The 22,387-nt window shown below is 45.4% G+C and overlaps 2 protein-coding genes across 6 annotated transcripts in view; both read right to left on the bottom strand.

Moving 5' to 3' along the window:
* BCL2 (BCL2 apoptosis regulator) overlaps nucleotides 1-6,291 on the bottom strand; it is a 169,943-nt gene extending 163,652 nt beyond the window's left edge. For 4 of the 5 annotated variants that reach the window (XM_049112174.1, XM_025422100.3, XM_025422099.3 and 1 more), the window contains exons 1-2: nucleotides 5,495-6,291; nucleotides 4,408-5,268 (exon numbers count right to left, since the gene is read on the bottom strand). In XM_049112174.1, coding sequence (XP_048968131.1) covers nucleotides 4,408-4,986 — 579 coding nt within the window. In that variant the 5' untranslated portion in view covers nucleotides 4,987-5,268; nucleotides 5,495-6,291. Of the gene's footprint in view, nucleotides 1-1,641; nucleotides 3,557-4,407; nucleotides 5,269-5,494 lie in introns of those variants that run through there. The other variant, XM_025422098.3, reaches the window with a different exon arrangement.
* A 6,271-nt stretch (nucleotides 6,292-12,562) lies between these two features.
* Nucleotides 12,563-22,387, bottom strand: part of KDSR (3-ketodihydrosphingosine reductase) — a 38,079-nt gene continuing 28,254 nt past the window's right edge. The window contains exons 9-10 of the mRNA XM_025422088.3: nucleotides 20,883-20,984; nucleotides 12,563-16,372 (exon numbers count right to left, since the gene is read on the bottom strand). Of these exons, the coding sequence (XP_025277873.1) occupies nucleotides 16,253-16,372; nucleotides 20,883-20,984 (222 nt within the window). The 3' untranslated portion in view covers nucleotides 12,563-16,252. The remainder of the gene's footprint in view (nucleotides 16,373-20,882; nucleotides 20,985-22,387) is intronic.

Raw genomic sequence — 22,387 nt, 5'->3', positions numbered from 1 at the left:
TGCTGTGTGGCCTAATGACATTTAAGCAATCTGAAGGGTACCAGCTCAATTAAGGATTGCTAAAAAGACCAACCAGCTCTCGCTAGAAAGCACGGCTAAAAGTAACAGGATGCACAAAAGAAAAGCCATGTTTGCAACCAACATTGAATAGCAATGAAAACCTTAAAACAGAAAAGGGAACTAAGTGAATTGTAACAGTTTACAAAGGTCCACAAATATAATCACTCAACAGCACGTGACTTGCAAACTCTAGGGGAGACTATGTGTGTTTTTTTCTACAGAATAAATTATTGCAGGGCGTCATGTGATTCTTCGCAGGCAGAAAGATGCACTTTCCCAAGGAAAGTTCATCATCAAATGTACTATTGAAGACTGGATCATCTTCAGACTATTTTTAATCCCTATCATTTTGCTGCCAAAACTGGCCATGAGCAGCTGATACTTGGCCGCTAGGAAAATGATGCTTTTTCACGTATTTCGTACACAAGCATGAGAATGGTGCTGCTTTCCAGTTAATCAAGTATATTTGGTGGGTCTGGACTGCCAACAGAAGACAGAAACTCTTGCTGACCAACTAGTAAAAAGGAAGCTAACCTCTACTGGATGTGGAGAAGTAAGTTCCTGTCTTCCTAAACCACAAAGACCAAAAGACCAAAAGACGAAAGAAAGAGAAAGAAAAGAAAAAAAGAAAAGAAAAGAAAAGAAAAGAAAAGAAAAGAAAAGAAAAGAAAAGAAAAGAAAAGAAAAGAAAAGAAAAGAAAGAAAAGAAAAGAAAAGAAAAGTCATGACACCATCTCATCAACAGAATGAAGCTAATCTCTTATTTAAGGCTTCCCTTTCTTTTAATAGCCCACACCTCACTCTCTTCTGAGACATGAAGCTGAATGTCATCCCATTGCTCAGCTTGGGGGGAACTACCAATTCCACTCACCATCAGCTTCCCCGTATCTCAACCCTTTGCCTACAAGAGCCCCTTTGCCTTGAAGCACTCTCACTCAAGGCATCTCTACAGAACTCAAACCTTGTTATGAGGGGATAAAATAATAACTAATGGAGCTATCTAAAGAGCTAAGTCTCTTGCCTTTAATTGGAATAGAAAAGCTGTGTTACTTTATTGGAATCAATAATGCCAATACAAACTGTATTAGCTACCTTGAAAAACATTCTTGGGAAGACGGAGTTTACAATAATTTATCTCCTCTCTTTCATTCCAATTTATTTCATCCAAGGATCATATCATACTAGTGAACAACTGGTAAATATTCAGTATGGTAATATTAGAAACCTCTGAGACCACTGGAATCAATGGGCTACTGGAGGACCCACCACAGACTGTCATTCTTCTTAAAAGATGGCCCCAGGAACCAACAGCAGGTAATAGTCAACATCTCCAACATGCCTAAAAACCTGTATCTCCTAAGAACCACAAATTCAGACTCATTAGCTATGGGGTGGAACGTGAGATCGTGCATCTCTAAGAAGCTCTCATGTGATGCCCCTGCTGCTGGTCTGTGAACCACACTTGGAGTAGCAGGGTCTCAGACATTTCCTAGAACTAAGGCTGTCTTGTACTCCCTCTGTCCTGCTTCCTTCACAATGCCTTATTCGAACTTAGAAATAAAGCCATACTCCATTCTAACCCAGTTTCTTCTTTAGTCTTTATTTAATTTGTAGGCTTCTGGGACTATCCCTCAGACGCCTGTCATTCTAAGACGCCGCTTTCTCCAAGCTATGGATTATGGAATACAACCAGTTTTCCTTAATCTCAGGAGTCTGATTTCTATCAACATCAGCAAAGAAAAAAGTGACTTCAAATCTAAGCGCCCATTATTATATATGCAGTAGATGAGCTGATCCACTGAGTCCTAGAAGCCACACAAGTCATTAAGTGACTAGTGCTCTCCTGAAACTTGACCACTGGCATTGAGTACTTTATGCTATAAGATGCAACACAGTATTAGAGATGCAACCCTGACTGGAGCAAATTTGGGGGGAAAATCTGTCCACATGCCATACTAGACATTTAGATTAGTCGTGCCCATTTGAAAGAACAGGTAAATCATTTATAACTCTCAACTGCTACCACTTTTATTCCAAAGTATCCATTTGTGATTACATTTCCTGATACATACTTTTTTGGCCAAATTCCTTTGTCTTCCTATATAGTCATCCATCTATATGTTGTTCTGCAAACTACACATTTTACCATCAGCTATTTGTGCCCCTATATGATTTATTTTTGCAGTGAGAGGTTTTGTCAAAAAATTCTTTATCGTGTTCTACGATGTGTCATTGTGATTTGGCATCATAAAATATAGCCTCTACATTTATCAATCTCAGATACCTGTTGACCACAAAGATAGGCTCTACTATTTTGAAGACACTATTTTGAAAGTGAGTTAAAAAGAGTTTTTTCATCTAAAAAGAAAACTCCTTCGCATGAGACGTTAACACCGTACAATGCAACAAAACAAAGACCAAGGTTATATTTTAATGTCTATCCATAAACACATGTCTGTTTCTTATCTTTTTATTAAATTTCTTAACAGATGACAGTTACCACCTTGGATTTCTTTCAACGAGAAAGAAAATCTTGAAATATTTTTTCATAAAAATATGAAATAGTAGAACTGTCAAATGAGTTTTACTTTGGTCTTGGAGCCTGGAAACCTCTACCTGTTTGGTTATGGTGGTTATGGTGGTTAAATAAAACACCTACTTAACCAAATATTTAACAAAAATATTCTTTTACCCTTTAGTGAATTCTTCCAGAAATACTAAAGATCTGACAATATGGGATCTTGAAAAAAAAAAAAAAAAAAGATTCACGAAGAGCATTTTAAGTGTTAGAAATTTAAATGGGGATATTGTACTTTTAAACACTGAACAGTGGCATCAAAATTTTGTTAACTTTGATCAAGTAGGATCAGATTTTCATGTCAGCCATCTACTTTCTTGGCTTTTTCTCCTTTTTCTTGGCCTTAATATTAGCACACTTGTAAACTGTAGTAAAATATGTAATGTGCTTCTTGAAATTGAATCCACTTGTAGTCATTTCTAGGCTTTGTGCTCCTGGAAGGCCCTATAAAATAAAAGCATCATTCATTCTCCCTAGAGACTATACAAGGAAGCACCGTGTTGCACCCTTTTTCAAAAATAATTCTTCAAATTAAAACAAAATGCCTGAAAAACTTTCAGACAAGATTTCTCTTTTACTTTTCCATAAATTAATAACTTTATAGATCAGATGCAGATCTCAAATACAACTCTTCAGTTTTAGGATCTGGACCCCCTCCCCCAAAGAATCACACACACAAAAATAACTTTATGGTAACGTGATGGAAGCTCTACAGAGCACCAGAAAAAAAAAAAAAAACAACAAAAAAAACAAAACAAAACACCTCGCAGATGCTCTTCGAAGCTACAGGCATCGATCACTACAACTAAAGTCAGAGCATGAGAGAATCCACAGATGAGAATCAATGCTTCTATGCTTTATATAGACACTGTAGACGCAAGTTTTTTCAGCAGAGGAGACCATCAAAGGATGTGGACTCTAGGTGGCGAAAAGCAAAAGATACTATAATTACCATAAACTTCCAAATCATACACCAGGTACAGAAACAGAACACAAAGTCTGCAGCCAGGGCAAATTATGTCACTGATGAGATGAAGTATCCACAGCCCCAAAGTTCTTCAAGACACTCAGCCACGCCCACAGGGAACTCATGTGCCACACCCCACAGGATGGAGTCCTCGGACTCTCGGAAAGTCAACTTACCTCTTTGCAAACACTTCTATGTTTTCCAGGGAAAGGGGCTACACTGCATTTCCTCTTTGGGTAGATCCCACCCAGTGAGTCAGAAAAGGCATGCCTTTGGTCCTCTGGTGAAGTCTTCTTCTAATTGGGTAGTTCACAAATTGCAGTATAAATAAGAACCCCACGGTTGGGGGCGGGGGTGTGTGGAACTTAGTTTAAGAAGCCGATTGCCAACCTAACCTGACCTGGAGTCTGGGTCATCGGTAGTCCAGGGGGCGGCCGTGGGGGTGAGGGTGGGGGTGGGATTGGGGGTTGGAGGAGGATCCCTGGACCTCCAGTTTGACAAAGCCCGAAGGGATACCATTTATCCCCAGATCCCACTGGATAGCAAATGCTGGATCCTTAACCCTCCACGGCTGGCAAGTAAGGAAAACACTCTGGGCCAGAAGAAATCATCCACAACAGAGCCGGCCGGGAGCGCTGCGGCCGGGGCAAGAGGTAGGGCAGCGGGGAGGGCAACCCGACTGCTCTTCCCGGGCTCACCAGCCCCATGGGGCCGAGGGCCCCCCCACACTCCAACCAGGGGTTCTGAGCCTCAGCTCTGAAACATCCAGCCCAGACTCCCATTCAAGCAGACGTGCACCTACCCAGCCTCCGTTGTCCTGGATCCAGGTGTGCAGATGCCGGTTCAGGTACTCAGTCATCCACAGGGCGATGTTGTCCACCAGGGGCGACATCTCCCGGTTGACGCTCTCCACACACATGACCCCACCGAACTCAAAGAAGGCCACGATCCTCCCCCAGTTCACCCCATCCCTGAAGAGCTCCTCCACCACCGTGGCAAAGCGTCCCCTCGCGGTGAAGGGCGTCAGGTGCAGCTGGCTGGACATCTCGGCGAAGTCGCGGCGGTAGCGGCGGGAGAAGTCGTCGCCGGCCTGGCGCAGGGTCAGGTGGACCACAGGTGGCACGGGGCTGGGCGCGGGGCCCGCGGCGGCGGCGGCGGCGGCGGCGGCGGGGGCGGCGGGGGGCGGGGGCGGCGAGGTCCTGGCGGGCGCGGGGGCGCGGCCGGGCTGCGAGGCGGAGATGCCCGGCGCGGGGGCGGCCCCCGGGGGCGCGGCGCCCGCCTCTCCCGCGTCCCACTCGTAGCCCCTCTGCGACAGCTTGTAGTGGATGTACTTCATCACTATCTCCCGGTTATCGTACCCTGTTCGCCCAGCGTGCGCCATCCTTCCCCGGGGCACGAGCAGCCGGGTACCAGCAGCACCTCTCGCCCCTGCTCCCGCCCCGCGGCCCCGAAGGAAGGAATCGTTATAATCCAGCTATTTTATTGGATGTGCTTTGCATTCTTGGATGAGGGGGTGTCTTCAGTCACGCGGAACACTTGATTCTGGTGTTTCCCTCTTGGCATGAGATGCAGGAAATTTTTACTTAAACTCCTTTCGGATCTTTATTTCACGAGGCACATGATTATTAATTACTGTTAGTATCAGTCTACTTCCTCTGCGATGCTGAAAGGTCAAAAAGAAAACTATGTCAGAATCAGGTGCATTTTCCTTCATACACCGGGAGGGGGGAAAAAGCAGGGCACAGACACACACTACAGGTCACACGGCTTAAAAGAAATGTATCAAACTGCCTGGAAATTAGACTTAACTCGAATGCACCTCAAGTGAAAAATCGCAAATGTTTCCACGGAAAGTTACACTAGACCGATTTCCTGTGCAGAGAACTTACTTGTATTTTTTAAGGACAGCATGATCCTCTCTGTCAAGTTTCCCTTTTTTTTTTTTTTTGTGAAAACAAAACAAATGCATAAGGCAAAAGATTCCACCAATCTTCGGGACTCTCCGGTTGTGGCTGCTCTGAAACTTCCGAATGAAACCAGGAGTTGGGGGAGGGAAGGGGGAAGGAAAAAAAAAAAAAAATCAGGAGAATTTCCAGTTTGGTCCCCGGACTTCTGCTTCACAGAAATGTCAATCCGTCGGAATCCCAACCGGAGAGCTCAGGAGCACGAGGGGGAAAGGCGGCGGCGGCGGCGGCGGCAGATGAATCGCAACGTCCAGCCCGGCGTGTGCACGAGTCCGGTGGTCTCCCCCCTCCTGGCAATTCACACACGCACAGCCGCGCGCGGGCACCGACATGGATCTCGGCCCGCGGGACCGCTTGGCTCCTCCGCGGGAGGCAGGCGGGGACCGGAGCCCTCTTCCGATCCAACTCCGAGCGGCGACCGCCTCCTCCGAAAAGCCGCCCGAGAGGAGGGCGGGACGCGCCGGGGCCGCGGGTGCCGAGCGCCAGCAGCCCGCGCCGTGTGTGGTGCGGCGAGGGGTGGGGAGGAGGCGCGGGCGGGGGAGGGCTTTATTTTTTCCCTCTTTTCCTAAAAAGGATGACTGCTACGAAGTTCTCCCCCCTGGACCCCCTCTTCCGCTGCACCCCACCGGCGCACCCCGCCTCCGGGCCGCGCACCCTTTCTCCTCCTCCTGCTCCTGCGCCGCGGCGCCGGCGGCGGCCGCCCCCTCCGCGCTCCCGCCGCGCTCCCGCTCCCGCGCCCGCGCCCGCTCCCGCTCCGGGCGATGACGGCCGCGCCGGCGGGGAGGGCCCGGCGCCCGGCACCTTCGCAGGCAGCGGCGGCGGCGGCGGCGGCGGGCGGCTCGGCGGGGAAACCGGGAGCGGCAGGCGGGAGCGCGGCGGGGGCGGGGGCGGGGGCGGGGGCGGGGAGGAAGGGGGCGGGCGCGGGGCGGGCGGGGGGGCCTGGCCTCTTACTTCATTCTCTCTGAGCGACTGGTTTCCTGTACGTACGTCACACGGTTCATTCAAAAAAAGAAGAAAGAAAGAGCCCTCCTCGGAGCCGCCCGCCGCCCGCCGCCCGCCGCCCGCCGCCCCGCCGCCGCGCTCGCCTTCCCGGGTTAAAGGAGCCGCGGCCGGGCCGGGAGCGGCGCGCGCCCCGCCGAGGACACATGGCGCGCAGGCCCGCGGCCGGGGAGGGCGCGCCCGGGACGCCCCCGCCCGCCAGCCCCGCCCGCCCGCCCGCTCGCTCGCCGGGCCCGGCCGGTGGGTGGCGCGGGCGGCGCAGGCCTCCCGCGCGGCCGCGGCGCGGTGGGTGTGCGAGGGGCCTCCTCGGGCCTGCGAGGGGCGGGCGCGCCCGGGGCACTGCTGCGCGCGGGAGCCGCGCCGACCCCTCGGGCCGCGTGTGCGTGCGCGTGTGCGTGTGCGTGTGCACACATCGCGGTGCCGGCTGCCGGCAGCTGCCGGGCGGAGACCCAGGCCCACGCCGGCCCCGAGCGGGGGCGCCGGGCGATGCCCTCCGGCGGGGCGGGCCGGGGACGGGCCGGGGACGGGCCAGGGAAGCCCCCGGCGAGCGCCGGGTTCACTCGCAAGTCGCGTCCCAGGTGTGCGGGCGCAGCGCCCGCCCTGGAGACGCCATCCGTGCCCAGGGCCGGACACAGCTCTGCGCGGGCCGGGAGGGGCGAGGCGGGGATGTCAAGGGCTTGCAAACGGCTAAGTCCATGTTTGTCCTCTGCCCCCGAGGGTCCTGGCGCTAGGCTGCGGCTGGACGCTGGGGGTCTGCTCGGCGCCTTCAGGCCCACGGTCCTAACCGGCGTGGGTGGGCTTCCCAAGGCCCGCGGGGTCCCCTAGCAGCGGGTGCTGGGGGCTGCACCTTCTCGTCCACACACACACACGCCATACACACATCTATTGTACACACAAGCACACACATTCTTTAATTCATCTGCTCGAATAGCCCCTAGGAGAAGTGCACAAGAGGGCAAACAAGTTGTGCGTGTTTAACTATTTTTCACCTCAGAAAGTCTTTGACAAACAGAGTGCCAAGAAAAAAAAATGTTTGCTAAAAGCAGGACAGCTTACCTAATAGGGCTCAAATACAAATATATACGGATGCCGGATTATAGTGCTCATAGAGACGTGACAAATGAGCACTGCAATGTGTACAAACATGTTCTGACACCATCTTTATTTTGTCTCATTCCTAGTCTGAAATCAAAGCATGCATTCTTAAGCAAAATAAGCACAAATTATTTTCATTTCATTTATCATACCCAATCAACCAACGTGCCAACCTCTTGCATGTGGGAATGGGTGCCTCATACAAACTTCTTAGCCCGGCAAGAAGGAATGAAGGAAGATGCTCCTTTTTGCTTTCTAATGGCTGTGATGTGGCCCTGGGGGGGGGGGGGGGGGGGGGGGGAGGCAGGTTCTGGCCTGGAGATGGACACTGGGCATCCCCTAATCTGAGAGGTATGTTCTCACAGAAAGAGTAGAAACCTGTACTAAAAAAAAAAAGGAAAAAAAGAAAAAAGAAAAGAAAGAAACCTGTACTAATGCCACAACATGATAGTTTAAGGATCTCAGAAGCTTGTCTTAAACCCCCCAAAATGACTTAAGAGGAATTGAAAGCCTTAGTGCTTCTGAGACCCAGCATGTGAGGAAATGAGAGGGCAGAGCTGGAAAGAAATTGTACTTCTGCAAAGACGGCCCCTAGAAGGAAATGGATCCCCCCCCCCCCATTCCCAGAGCAAGAAAAGCCTCCTGAATTTTGCCCCCTCCTTGGCTCCCAAAGAGGCTCACTTAGCAGATTTTCTCACAATTACTCTTTCAGTGGCATCTTGGCCATCAGCAGCCATTCTCAGGACAGGTCTGCCTTACGGTCCTTGACTAAGGATATATTTCCCAGGAATGTTCTGAATTTTCTTAAACCCTAAAGAGTGAAGCCATTCCTCCGTTCAGACTTGGTTATTAGATTCCACCTTAAAGTATCGGGGGGGGGGGGGGGTATTGTAGGCAGTGTGTGGATTAACTGTCCCTGGGTACTGGGGAGGGAGAGGAGGGAGCCCCGGCCAGAGTCAGGAGTCCTGGGTTTGAATCCTAGATCTGTGCCTCAGGCCTTCCAACCACCTTCCACCTGTATGCACCGTGGGCTTTTCAGAGCCAATGGACTACCCTTCTGCCAGCTTTGTCTGGCTGGATCCTAGGAGCAGGGTGGCACCAGGAAGAGAAAAGAATAAGATGCAGGGGAGGGAGGTTGTATCAAGTGCCTGAAAGGCCTGTGTTTTCCTTCTTTATTCTCCAGTCTGCCAAACAAAAAGCTTTTTATTGCCAGTTTTCGCCACCTACTGGTTGATGTTTAACAGTATCATTCAGAAAATTCTCTTCATCCATCACCAGCATAAACACATCCAAAGTTCATGAAATTCAAAAAGGACATTATTCTAATCTGGACACATGGGCATGTAGTAAATCTTACTATTAAACTTTTTATCTAAAATGAGGATAGAGGGGCGCCTGCGTGGCTCAGTGGGTGGAGCATCTGTCTCCAGCTCATACCTTGATCCCGGGATCCTGGGATGGCGCCCCACATCGGGGATTCCCTGCTTGGTGGGGAGTCTGCGTCTCCCTCTCTCTGTTCCCCCTGCTTATGCTTGCTCTCTCCCCCTCTCTCTGTCAAATAAGTAAAATCCTTAATTAAATAAAAATAAAATGAGGGTAGAAAAACACCATTAATCGAGAGGGAATTGACAACTAACAGATAAGGTGAAAGAGTTAAAAATATAAAATACGTCGGAACCATTTAGGCAAACTAAAGTGGAAATAAATGAGGAAGAACAAATAGAGGTCACTTAACCTGCAAAAAAAAAAAAAAAAAGAAAAAGAAAAAACTGCTTAAGAAAATATCCCCCAGGCCTGCCCAAGCAATCCAAAACACTGACTTCCAATTTCAAGCGTCTTCTATATTATCATTTCCAGCTTTACTGAGATATAATTGACATAGTTTATAGATTATGAACTCTTGGGATGCCTGGGTGGCTCAGTGGTTGGGTGCGTGCCTTCGGCTCAGGTCATGATCCCGGAATCTGGGATCGAGTCTCACATTGGGCTTCCCTATGAGGAGCCTGCTTCTCCCTCTGCCTGGGTCTCTGTCCCCCTCTCTCTGTCTCTCATGAAAAAATAAATAAATCTTTAAAAAAAAAAAAAGATTATGAACTCTTATGCAATAGTGTCACCTGCTTTCCCATGGTTTGCCTTTGTTGTTCGTAATTATCAGAATATTATAATACTAATTGCCAATGTTACTAACAGTAATACTGTTCCCAGTTCATTAATGCTCTAGCGCCTGTCTTCTGCTACAGAAATGACTGCAACCAATTTGTCCACTATGTGCTCTCAAACCATCCTTGTCATCACAAGGAAGCACTTTTGCCAAATCTAGAGCAACAGGCCTTGGTTTAAACAGAGAAACCTACTTGACTAATTTATGGTAAATCCTAAACCTCAAAAAGTGTTTAGAATAATTAAGCAACAACCTTTGAAGCTAGGTAATGAACTGCAGCTGAATCATTCTGTTGTGTGAGTTTAAGAGCGGGCAAATCATGTTTGCTTCTGGTTCACAAAGACGAGTGCAGGAAATTTCCTTGTGGCAATTTTTCCTTTCAAATTCACGACCTGGCATCTAAAGTGAAATAAAACACGAGCAGAGAATTAAATGTTTCAAATGGTTATTGCTGCAGTTGGATCAAAACTACAGTAATAGACCCAGACAATGTAAAACCCCATAGTATGGTGGGGAAATAGGGAAAGAATTTACATTCTTCTGTGCAATGACCTTTATTCTCTTACGTGATTTAGCACAGAGCACAGGGTCTCCCGGATATTACTTCCTGATGAACATGTTTAGAGAAATAAGGTTAATGTTTTTGTTTCCTAGGGCTGCCACAAGAAAGTACCACAAACTAGGCAGATTGAAACAGAAATTTATTCTCCTACAGTTTAAGGAGGCATGAAGTCCAAAACCATGGTCTCAAATGGGCCATGCTCCCTCTGAAGGCTCCAGGGAAAAATCTCTCCTCGCCTCTTTCTAGCTTCTGGAGGTGGTTGGCAGTCCTTGATGTTCCTGGGCATGCACCCGCATCACTCTGATCTGCCTCTGTTGTCACATGGCTTTCTCTGTGTCTCTCTGTGTTCTATTCTTGTAAGGTCACTGCCATATTGGATTAGAAGCCAAATAACCTCATCATAACTCAGTTATATCTATAAAGGTCCTATTTCCAAGTAAGGTCAAGTTCACGGGTATTGAGGGTTAAGAGGGCAACATCTTTTGAGGGCACACAACTCAACCCAAACAGTATGTATTTAAAGTTGGGATCTTTCCAACTAATGAGAATGGTTTACTCCAAGGCTCAAGGGCTCAGCAAACCCTGAGTTTCAAGGGGAAGAAGCATGATCTTTTTACAGCTCAAATCTGGCCATTTTATATTTCTGCTCAAAGTTCTTCAGAGGCGAAAATCTCAACTCCTCTGTATGACATGATCAGGTGCAAGTCGATCACCTGGGCACCACCTTTTCCTTATACATTCTCTTCTTGCCGCCCTGTTAACTCTGCGCTTTCTGGAATATACCAAGATCTCTCATGGCTTTTGCCTTAGCACATCTGCTCATCTCCCTGAAATGCACCCAACCTTCTTGCAGCAAATTCACACTCATTCTTTGAGTTCCATTTCCAGGACTTCTTCCCCTGTGACACCACAACTGACTTCCCTGGGCAGTCCTAGGAGCCCACCTGTGTCCCCAGAAAAGGGTTAATACAGAAGATAGGAGTTTAAAGTCAGAATACAGGGGTTTGAATCTGGGCTCCATTGCATCATAGCTGTGACCTTGGGCTAGTGACTCAACCTCTCTATGCCTATGCCCCTCTGTGTCAGGGGGATATAAACAGTACCACTTGAGGTTTAGTGTATGATTGAGATGAATTCAATATGATGCGCTCACAACAGTGACCGGCACGGGTTAGGTTTTCAGTGTTAATTATGATATCTTAATCATAGCTATTGTCAGATTCACAGTGTAATTTCTGGCATATGTTTTTCTCTGTAGATAATAAACTATTTGAGGATAGGGACTATATTTTTCCTTTGTGCATTCCCAGCCTAGAATAGCATCTGACATTCAAACATTTGCGGCATAAAATTTAGAGGCCCCAAGCTGAAGAAAGGAATGGGGCGCGGTTCCTCTTTCTCCAGGAATACTTGTAAGGGACTTCAGAGAGATGCAGGAGTGGGGAGGGAAGAAAACAAGAAATGTAATCACCACCAGGGAGAGACAAACTGTTTATGCAGAGTAGTAATCCTGGGGGCCTGGATGCCGAGCTCATCATAGGTGCTCAATAAATATAAGTTGTGAGGGGAAATTGAGGATATAAAATCAGAACACAAGAATTTTTTTCTTTTTAAATATCCAAATATAAAAATTATAGAAAATGTATCATATGCCAATAATGCTATATACAGTGCTCGAATTTAGAGAAGGCTTAAGTTGGCAAACCAAGATATCCAAAGAATCTCTTCACAATGTAAACCAAATTTTCCCATTTAAAGATTAAGGAATGTTAAGATTATGATATGTTATTTTATATACTGTTCTTCGGTATCCTTCAGAATCTAAGAGATATTTCATTGTTAGTATATGCAGGTTTAAAGTAGGAGAAATCTACTTGTTTTTATATGAAGTGTAATTTTACATTAAGAAATTTTACTAAATTCTGCTTTTCTTACCCTTTTACTCATGTATCCCATATCTGAGTCACACAAATACAGAATGTATTTGAAACTGAGGCTCAGAATACCAAATACTTACTCTGAAAACATTAGTTCCAAAAAAAATGACCACAATCAAGCCTTCTCAATGTCTAGGATGCAAGGTTAGGATAACATTAGGAAGGAAATCTGTGTTTTGCTTAAGTGACTCTTAAGAAATGCAAATTTCTAAAAAAAAAAAAATACATTTTCAAATCTGTAAAGCTTGTTCCCCATTTATTTTTTGTTGTGATTCAGAAATACAAGATAAGAAAATTAGGTTACAATTCTGCCACAAAAGCTCCTAAAGTAGCAAACACAAGTTCTAATATATATCAAAATAGCCATGTGCATTCTTACAGTTTAAAAATGTCTTTAGAGTTGTCCCATCAAGCAAGTGTAAAATATAATAGCTATTATCTCCTCTTCAAAATATCAAATCTGCTGTCACTGTAGTGCACTACACAAGATTTAGTCCAGAATATGGAAGGTTATGGTTAGGACGTACTTCTTAAAGCTGAGTTACTAAGAATTAAGGACATGAGAAAGATACAAAGCATCATATGTCAAAAACTATGAATATTTAAAAGTGTCCTCATGTGAGTAAGACATGTTTAAATTAGAACATGAGGTAATAAAATTAAATCTGTTGTTGATGATAGAACTCAGTAAAAAAAAAAAAAATTTTTTTTCTTCTAGAAAGACAAAGACATACAATTCTTTGAATTGAAGAGACTATTTCCAAAAATGCTTTATCATTTAAATACTAGAAATGCTCTCTCAATGTTTCAGGTCCAAGGACCAACAATATATGGTTTAACCAACAGATTTGTAACTGGACATATAAAAGTATCAATGCAAAGAGGGCATGATTAATACCATTTTTCATTTCTTTTCAGCTGTGAAAATTACATTTCAAAAAATACAGAAAAGAACAATTCCCTTGACTTGGTTTTTGTAAAATGAAATGAAGATTGTTTCTTGTACCTTTTTCAATGATGAAAGGTCCTTGAATATATTTTGGAATTTCTATGGATGAATGATGTTTGGCATTTTAAAATAAATACAGTCACAAATACACTACAATAAAACAGTAAAACCAAACTCAGCAGAGGCAAGCACTTCAGAACCAACACTCACATAATAAACCGTTGTTGGTCACAAACAGAAAGCCAACATTTCAACAGAATTGTAATTAAACTCCTTCTTCCACAGGTAAGATATATCCACTTCTGGGTACAGTACAAAGTGTTGAATCAATGACCCCTTAAGAAAAAAAAAAAAAAAGCCAAGAGGTTCCTGAACAATCTGACTCAGATTTTTTTGTGTTTTTTTTTTCTCTCCCCTGAGCAAACAAAACAAAAACAAGTCAGTGTAAAAAATGTACAAAAACTGAACCAAAAAAGATAAAAAATATAGTTTGCCTTTGTAATATTTTCATGTTTTGGATGAAGTCAGATCTTTGTGTGATGCTGCTAAATGTCTATAATCCTTTATTCAAACCATTCTGGCCAGGTGCGCTTCAGAATTCCTAATTTTTTAGATTTGGAGAAAGGTGTGATATGGGGCATATACTGAATATTATAAAACACCTCCATAGAATCAGGGGCAATACCTATAATCAAACCCACTGGTGTTTCTTTGAGAAAAATTAATGAATAGTTGATGAAATGGGCAAATTAAAACTATAATACATCAGTTCCAGTCAGGTTTTATTATCAAGTGAATAATGGCATCAAATTGAGGAAGAAAGGGGAAAAAAACCTTAGTTTCAAAACATTTGGTCATGGAACTTTGGCCCTTTAACAGCTTTGACAAAGAAGACCGATTCCCTGATATTATGATCCACACAAAATCTGCTCTCATGCCAGAGCTTCAACTGGGATGGGATACTACTTCCCACACAGAACAGGGGCTCTTAAATTTGTCCAGGTAGCAGATTACCTAGAGGTGACAGTACAGTCTATGAGGATACCTTGAGAACTGTATATTGAAATAACCATGGTTAAAATAGTTAATTGCATTAAAGTGAGACACCACCTTAGACTAGATTTTTATCTATTAGTTCAGCAGTAGAAGGTGCCAACATTCAAGGAACATTCATGAGAAAAAAATAAAAGTGAGAAACATCCAGATAGTAATGTGTTTTCTGTGAATTAGGGAAATACAGCCATTACTCTATCTTAAGAGGCTGCGAAATATGACCTAATGTAGCTTGCAAACGATGGCTATTTAAGACGGAAAGACTCATGAAACTACTATGGCATCAACCTACCCCCATAAGCTGCAATGAAGTCATTCCAAGCAACTTATATATTAAATAATCTCTCCTGTCTTTGTCAGTGTTAAGATATACCATTCTCAGGCCATCATTAAAAGGATGCCATGGATTAAAGCCATTATAATATCTTACTTCTAAAAAATTAAGTGATTTCAAAGTTAAGAGGTTCAAAAACTCAAGAGCAAAAAAAATGGTTTGCTATAATTTTTAGGTCTTTTATCTTTTGTATGCATAGTATATGCATATTGTGTATGCAAGAAGGAGGGGGTATAGCATTATGATGAAGAGGACTGTCCCTAAGTAGAAGAACACATACAGTGACAGGATGAAGCAGGAAACATTGGCCAAAACTCATCAGAGGCACTTATTGTGGAAATCCACTAACTGAGCAACAGAGCCTGTGATCTGAACACAGCATTCGCGGGGCCAAGAGGATTCCAGGGCTTATGTTTGGGTGTGATGACTGGGCTTTCTTAACATGTGGCATGAAGAGAAGGCTCTCGGGTTAAGTGGGAATCACAGAAAGAATGGGTGATCATTTTCTTTCAAAAATGAGTATCTTCAAAATCGGCCTTGTCCTATCTTTCTCTTAATGAAGAAAATATAAATATACAATCCACAGCCTTTCTTAAAAGCTACATATATGCTAGGAGAAGAATGTCACACTTTTTCATTTTTTCACCTGTTTTAATTCATGAATTAATTTAAAAAGTCAAGTCAAAATATTTTAACTGGTCTTTTTATATATATATAAAAATATTATAGCAGTATCAGCAAAATAGGAGGGAGAGATGAAAAGAATGACAAGACACTCTAATGGGTGAGCTCCGCGTCATCATGGCTGTTGAAGAAATTGTAAACTTTTAAGCTTCTAAGGTTTTATTTCTCTTCAGAAAACATTTTAGGAGGCTGCCTTTCCTCACGAATGAAAAAAAAAGTGCTCTACGCATTCAAGTCTAAAGAAGACAAGAAAGCATTATTTTTCCTACGGGAAAATCTTTCTTTCCTTCCCTTCCAGTGCATTGCCCTCTCTCATCCCCCTGCATTCTTATGGGATCAAAGAGAGAGAGAAGCCACAAGTTTCCACCAGAAGCACAGTGAGTCAGGGACATTATCATGCATTCAGACCCTCCAGCAATATGTAAGACTCATCTTAAATAAAATACACCATGTTTGAAAAAAAAAAAAAAAGGCCCCAGTAACCCATAAACTGCCTTTCGTGGAAGGTTAAAAAGGCCCCAAGGCTTCATCTTACATGTATCATAAGATACATTTCTGGAATTAATCTCAATAGAGGAAAAAAGAAAAAAAGAATAAATAGAAAAATGTAAAGGATCATTCTGGAATGATGTTCTTTACCCTGCTCACCATGCTATTCGTTCCCATAGGGCCATCACCTCTCCGTCTCAGAGAATCAATGGTCTCCTGTTCCATATTTGCATAGTATTAATAAGATCGCCTGGAACTGAACATCTGTCCCCTCACCCGCAGCCAGGTTTCTGAAGAGCACTGGTCCAATCTCACATATTCAAAAGCAATACATACGTGTCTGTAGGCCAAAAACTGGGTCCCTTTTAGCAGCAAGCTGTTCAGATTATTTAGAAACAGTCTTTTCCCAAGGGGTAAGGATTAGGCAGTTTTGTCTGCAATTTCTGATTTTGCTCTCTGCATCATGCAGCGACGCACTATGCTGTCGAAACTTCCGAGGTAAAACAGTGCGATGGTGCGGAAGAGGCCCATGGTGACCACCTGCGAGAGACAGAGAGACCCCTGAGCTCGTTCCACGGCACAACACCACAGCTCACTTCAAGGGGTTTTAAGATATTCTCTAATCAAGAGTTTCTAAGACACATTTTCTAATCTGCTCCCAGGATAAGCATGAGGGAAACTCCCAAATTGGGGTAAGCCTGGATGGTGGCTCAGTGGGTTAGGCGTCTGCCTTGGGCTCAGGTCATGATCTCATCTCAAGGTCCTGGAAATGAGTCCCAAGTCAGGCTCCCTGCTCAGCAGGGAGTCTGCTTCTCCCTCTGCCCCTCCTCATGCTCTCTCTCTCTCCCGCCCTCTCAAATAAATAGAATCCTTAAAATAAAATAAGAAAACAAAACTCCATAAGCATCAGCAAAACACTGAGAAGAGAAGCTTTCCGCTCTGGATCCCTGTACATGTGCCTGTTAGAGCAGTAACAGCAGAATTAGGTGCCCAATGAATAAATTAAAATTATACAGAGAACAAAATAGTTATTCTTGGTAGTCCTCGGGTTCTAATAGCTAAGGAAGATCCACTCCAGCACCCCAAATATCCCAACTACCATCAAGGCTTTCTGGTTTAAGACACATGTTCTGAACACAAGAGTCAGACGCTATGCTAGGTGCCACCACTGTGAGAAAGACACAGCCTGCCCTCCGTGAGCATCTTCGATAACTGGAAAGACACCCAACTAGAGGCAGGTCATTACTGTGTTGGGTTGGGACAGTGGGTATCTACTAATCGCCAAGCTTTCTGCCAACTCGCTCTCCCTGCAACACCTCGGACTGGAATGTTTTAAAGGCACAGAACAACAAAGAGAAGCATTTTCAAATACGCTAGTTCTCAGACAATCTGCCTCCCATGGGTGCCTTTTCAGAAAAGCAGAAGACTAGAAAAGCCACATTACGGGGCCCACAAAGAAAGATGACATCATGTGACCCAGAACAGATGAGAGGCAGAGGAGACTCCAGACACAAGGCAGGCAGGCCTGACAGGTAGCTCAGAAGGCTCCAGGAAGGATTTCTTCCAGAAGGGAAACTGAGAGACAGTCTGATATTTCTGAGAGGAAAGGAAGACAGTCATTATTAAGAACACAGAAAAAGGCCAGTAATGGTTCTAGGGAAAAGAAAAGGTAAAGGAAAATTAATTATGTATACTACAGAGTTCAGCTGTAAAGAGCATTCACGTAGCCATAACAATGATTGTCTCAAACACAGATCCACCCAAAATCACATTAGAAGTTAAAAGGGAGGGTGGGAATGCAGAGGAGGCTGCAAGTGAAAGGAGGAGACTGTGAGGACCTAATCTTCCTCCTCCTTGGAAGATGCCCGTGCTGGACCCCAACCTGAGAAATCCACGGAGTTGGCTGTATAAGTCTATACTCTAGATACACTCTAGATAGAGCCTGGAGGTAGCTGTTTAAGTCTACACTCAGATATACTCTAGATGGAGACTGGAGGCAGCTGTGTAAGTCTACACTCTAGATACACTCTAGATGGAGCCTGGAGGCTGCCATCTAAGTCTATACGCCGGATACACTCTATATGGAGACAGGAGGCTGCCATCTAAGTCTACACTCTAGATAGAGCCTGGAGGCAGCCGTGTAGGTCTGCACTCCAGATGCATTCTAGATGGAGACTAGAGGCTGCCATCTAAGTCTACACTCCATATACACTCTAGATGGAGCCAGGAGGCTGCCATCTAAGTCTATACTCCAGATACACTCTAGATGGAGACTGGAGGCTGCCGTCTAAGTCTATACTGCAGATACACTCTAGATGGAGACTAGAGGCAGCCATGTAAGTCTATACTCCGGATACACTCTAGATGGAGACTGGAGGTGGCCCTGTTAAGTCTACACTCAGATACACTCTAGATGGAGCCTGGAGGCAGCCATCTAAGTCTACACTCTGGATACACTCTAGATAGAGACTGGATGTGGTCGTGTAAGTCTACACTCCGGATACACTCTAAATGGAGCCTGGAGGTGGTCGTATAAGTCTACACTCAGATACACTCTAGATGGAGCCTGGAAGCACCTGTGTAAGTCTTCACTCCAGGAACACTCTCAATAGAGATGTGGAGGCCCAGCCTACAGAACAGTGCGGCTGCGTCTGAGAAGGGTGAGGGGGGCATGCAGCATTAGGGTGGTTGTTGTTCCCACAGAGCCTTGAAAACACTGGTTCTCTGAAGCGTGTGCTCAGATAACTTTGAAAAGCTCCAGAACCAAAGGAAAGCAGAAAAAGGCAAAACAATGGGGACAGGGGGAAGGGAGGAGCAGGAGGGGCATAGGTAAATGTTGGGGTGGGGAACTACTCCATGTGACAGCCTAATGGCAGACACATGGTCACATACATACATGTCAGCAGACATACATGTCAGTACACACTTGTCAAAACCCTGAGGAAGGGTGTGGGACACCAAGAGTAAACCCTAATGTAAACCATGGACTTCAGTTAACACTGGTGGCTGGATATGGCTCATCAACTGTGCTGACGTCCCATGGAGATAGGAAGAAAGGGTGTATGGGAACTCCATAATTTCAACTCAAATTTTCTATGAACATAAAACTACCCTAAAAAGAGTATATTATTTAAAAAATATATAAAAATAAAAATAAGGGAAAGAAAAAAAAAATCAAGAAAAAGCGACCAGAACACAGCATGCCAAAATTCTAATAGTTAAGTCTAAGAAATTGGAATTTTCTAGAAAAAGCATCACCTAAAGTGAGACCTGAAGGAAGGCTGGAAGTTGGAGGCTGGAGGGTCAGAGACAAAATCATGGAAAGAGGAGGAGGGGCAGGAAGGTGAGCAAGGTCAAAGGTCAGAGGGTTATGCCACAAGCTAAAGTAGAACCTTTATCTCAGTGGTACTGGGGAGCCAGTGAGGGTTGCCATGCAAGGTGGATTTGCAGTTCAGAAAATCCTACATGGAAATGTGATGGCATATTCTGATGCACCCAGGCCTGGGGCAGGGTGCTGTGAGGTCAAGGGGATGGGGGGCCGTGTCCTGTGTAACAGCAGCGGCAGCCACCTGCCCCAGCCGATTACTGCCAGGTGAGAATGCAGGTCCTGTGCTGTTAGGCTTTCTGATTTTCCACGAAAAGTCTGAAATCTGGACGATTTACGGAAAATCTGACTTGAAAACCATTTTATTTCAACACGCACACTCATACCAGATGAACCAAACAAAACATTCTGTAGGTCCATGGGTCCCCAGCTGACAACCTCTGGTTCACAGAGCCTGAGACCCAGGACTGGAGGGAGGAGAGACCCCTCACGTTTAGGGCAGGAGGGGTTCCAGGCGGACACCCACTTCCTCACTGGGCTCTTGAGAGAACAGGAACACTGACCCCAATCACGGAGACAATACAGAATCGGTGATGGGGCGGTGGGGATGGAATGGTGGGAAATGCAGCTTTACTGCAGGCACGCTGAACTGGAGATGTGAGGTCACAGCCCAGGGGAAACACCTAAAAGAAACTGATACAGAACTGGAGTCACGGGCTGAAGTTTTAGGTCTGGCATCACTCGTATACAAGTGGGAGAAGGGAGAAGATGGCCACGGGACGTGTGGAATTAATGCATTTGCTCTCCCCAGGCAGCCTGCGGCTCCTATTATATGCCAGGCACCGGCTGCGAGGGGCCGTCCTCACAGAGCTCATGTGTAATATGGCATCTACCTCTATGAGAGAGTCAACAAAGTCACGGAAGAGAAGAGTGAGAAAAAGCCCACACCCAAGTCATTCGGGTTTTTAGTCTGGACACGGTCTACCGCACACAGCTTGGTACTTGGTTCTAAACCACCCATGAACGCAGACAGCCCCTTCTCAGGCAGCCTTCCACCCTCCAGCTACATTCCACCATCCATCATCCGGTCTGTGCAGAGCCAGCCCTCTGTTATGACTCTTGTTTTATTACATTGCCTTGTATCACCTTTTTGTCCATCTCCCCCCCTAGACCGTGAGCCCCTGAGGTTGGAGAGGTTGTTTCCCTTCTGATTCTCCAGCAGCAAACACGGCCCCCCAGCACATCAACGAGCGGTTCACTTCTGTGTGGCCTGGATGAACCACAGCTTTCGTAAGAGGAGGGCTATGTTGAATCCTTGACTTGCACCTCCCTAAGCTGGGCTGCCTGTGACTGGACTCACCTAGAAGAGGCGTCTGGCCTGCCATCTGGTACCCTACATCACTTTACTGCAGACACTAGGGCCAGTGGTTCTCAGATGACAACCCGAGTGAACACCCTGAGAGCTCTGGCGATCCCTTCTCTATCCACAGTGCCAGGAGCACAGAGGACCTCGCCTCTGTCTGAACCCCTCATGTGGTATCTTTAACCTGCGTCCCAGTTTCTTATCTCTGCCACAGCAAAAGAAAGCATGGATACTGCAGTAAAAATTCTTCACTTCCTCAGATAAAGTTACCGAGTCTTCTGTTAACCTTTTCTCATTGGGCTTTAGTGAGAGGCACGCTCTGTCCCTCCATCTGTCCATCTGGAGGCGTAAGCATAGCTCACCTGCTGGAGCCCTTCAGTAATGGAAGTTACAGGAGCCATTCCACAGGTCAGGGACGACAGCATGTACCCGTCTGAGCCAATGGAACTGTTAAAATTTCCTTGCTAAAATGGAAGGACAAGAAAAGACGCAGCAGTAGTGACCAGGAAAGGAATCAACACATCAGAAGTGACAAAGTTGTGTGGGGCACCTGGGAGGCTCAGTTGGGCAAGTGTCCAACTTATGATATGGACTCCGGTCATGATCTCAGGCTCATGAGTTCAAGCCCTACATGGGGCTACATACTGAGCACAGAGTTCTGCTTAAGATTCTCTCTCTCCCACTCCCTTTGTCCCTCCTGCTCTCTCTTGTACTCTCTCTAAAAAAAAAAAAAATTATTAAAAATTTTTTAAAAAAGAGAAAAAATGAAGGGTGTCCACATTAGGTGGCATAAGAGAGTAACAGAGCATACGTCGGAGCTCATAGACAAACTGGGGCCTTGGCAGGTGGGATGGAATGGCTACACTCGTGGTCCTCAGAATGTGGGTCCATGAACACTGGGGGTCCTGAGACCTTTTCAGAGGATCCAGGAAGACAGAATGATACTAATCACTATTAGTATTATAATAATACTAAGACCTTACTTGCTTTTTCACTGACATTTGCATTGATGGGCAAAACTGATGAATCAGCACAAACCACAGTGGCAGTGCCTCTCCACTGCCATGTATACTTGCAGCAATAAGTAGACAGGAATGTTTTAAATCTTCCAAAGATTTTAAAAGGTCATTTTTGCTTTACAATGCCCTTGATAGTGATGCCTGGGTGGCTCAGTGGTTGAGTGTCTGCCTTTGGCTCAGGTCGTGATCCCGGGGTCCTGGGATCAAGTCCTGCATCCAGCTCCCCACAGGGAGCCTGCTTCTCCCTCTGCCTGTGTCTCTGCCTCTTTCTCTGAGTAAATAAATAAAATCTTTAAAATACATTAATTAATTAATTAATAAACAAAATGCCCTTGATAAAGCAGCGTACCTGGGTGGCTCAGTTGGTTGAGCATCTGACTCTTGGCTTCAGCTCATGTTGTGAACTCAGGTTCGTGGGCTCGAGCCCTGAACCCCATGCGTCAGGGTCCCTGCTCAGCAGGGAGTCTGCTTCCCTCCCTCTCCCTCTGCCCCTCCCTCTGCTCATGTGCTCTCTCTCTCCTGCCCTTTCTCTAATAAATAAATAAATCTTCAAAAAAATAAATAAAATAAAACGCTCTTGAAAAAGCAGTAAAATTAATCATTTTATTAAGTCTCAACCCTTAAGAGCAAATCTTACTATTCTGTGTGACAAAAAGAGAATATATACCCAGTGCCTTCTGCTGTGTTCTGTACCCAAGGGGGACGGCTGCCCTGCAGAAAGGCATTCTTCCAACTGTTTAAGTCATGAAACAATCTACAGTTATTTAGACTGGGGTATTTGGGAGACATTTTGTGGAAAATGAATAAAATGAGCCTGTCACTTCAAGGAACATTGGCAGCTTTTATGG

This window comes from Canis lupus, chromosome 1 (assembly GCF_003254725.2).
Source record: "Canis lupus dingo isolate Sandy chromosome 1, ASM325472v2, whole genome shotgun sequence".
Classification (NCBI taxonomy): Eukaryota; Metazoa; Chordata; class Mammalia; order Carnivora; family Canidae; genus Canis; species Canis lupus.
This window is presented reverse-complemented; position numbering and strand designations above follow the sequence as displayed.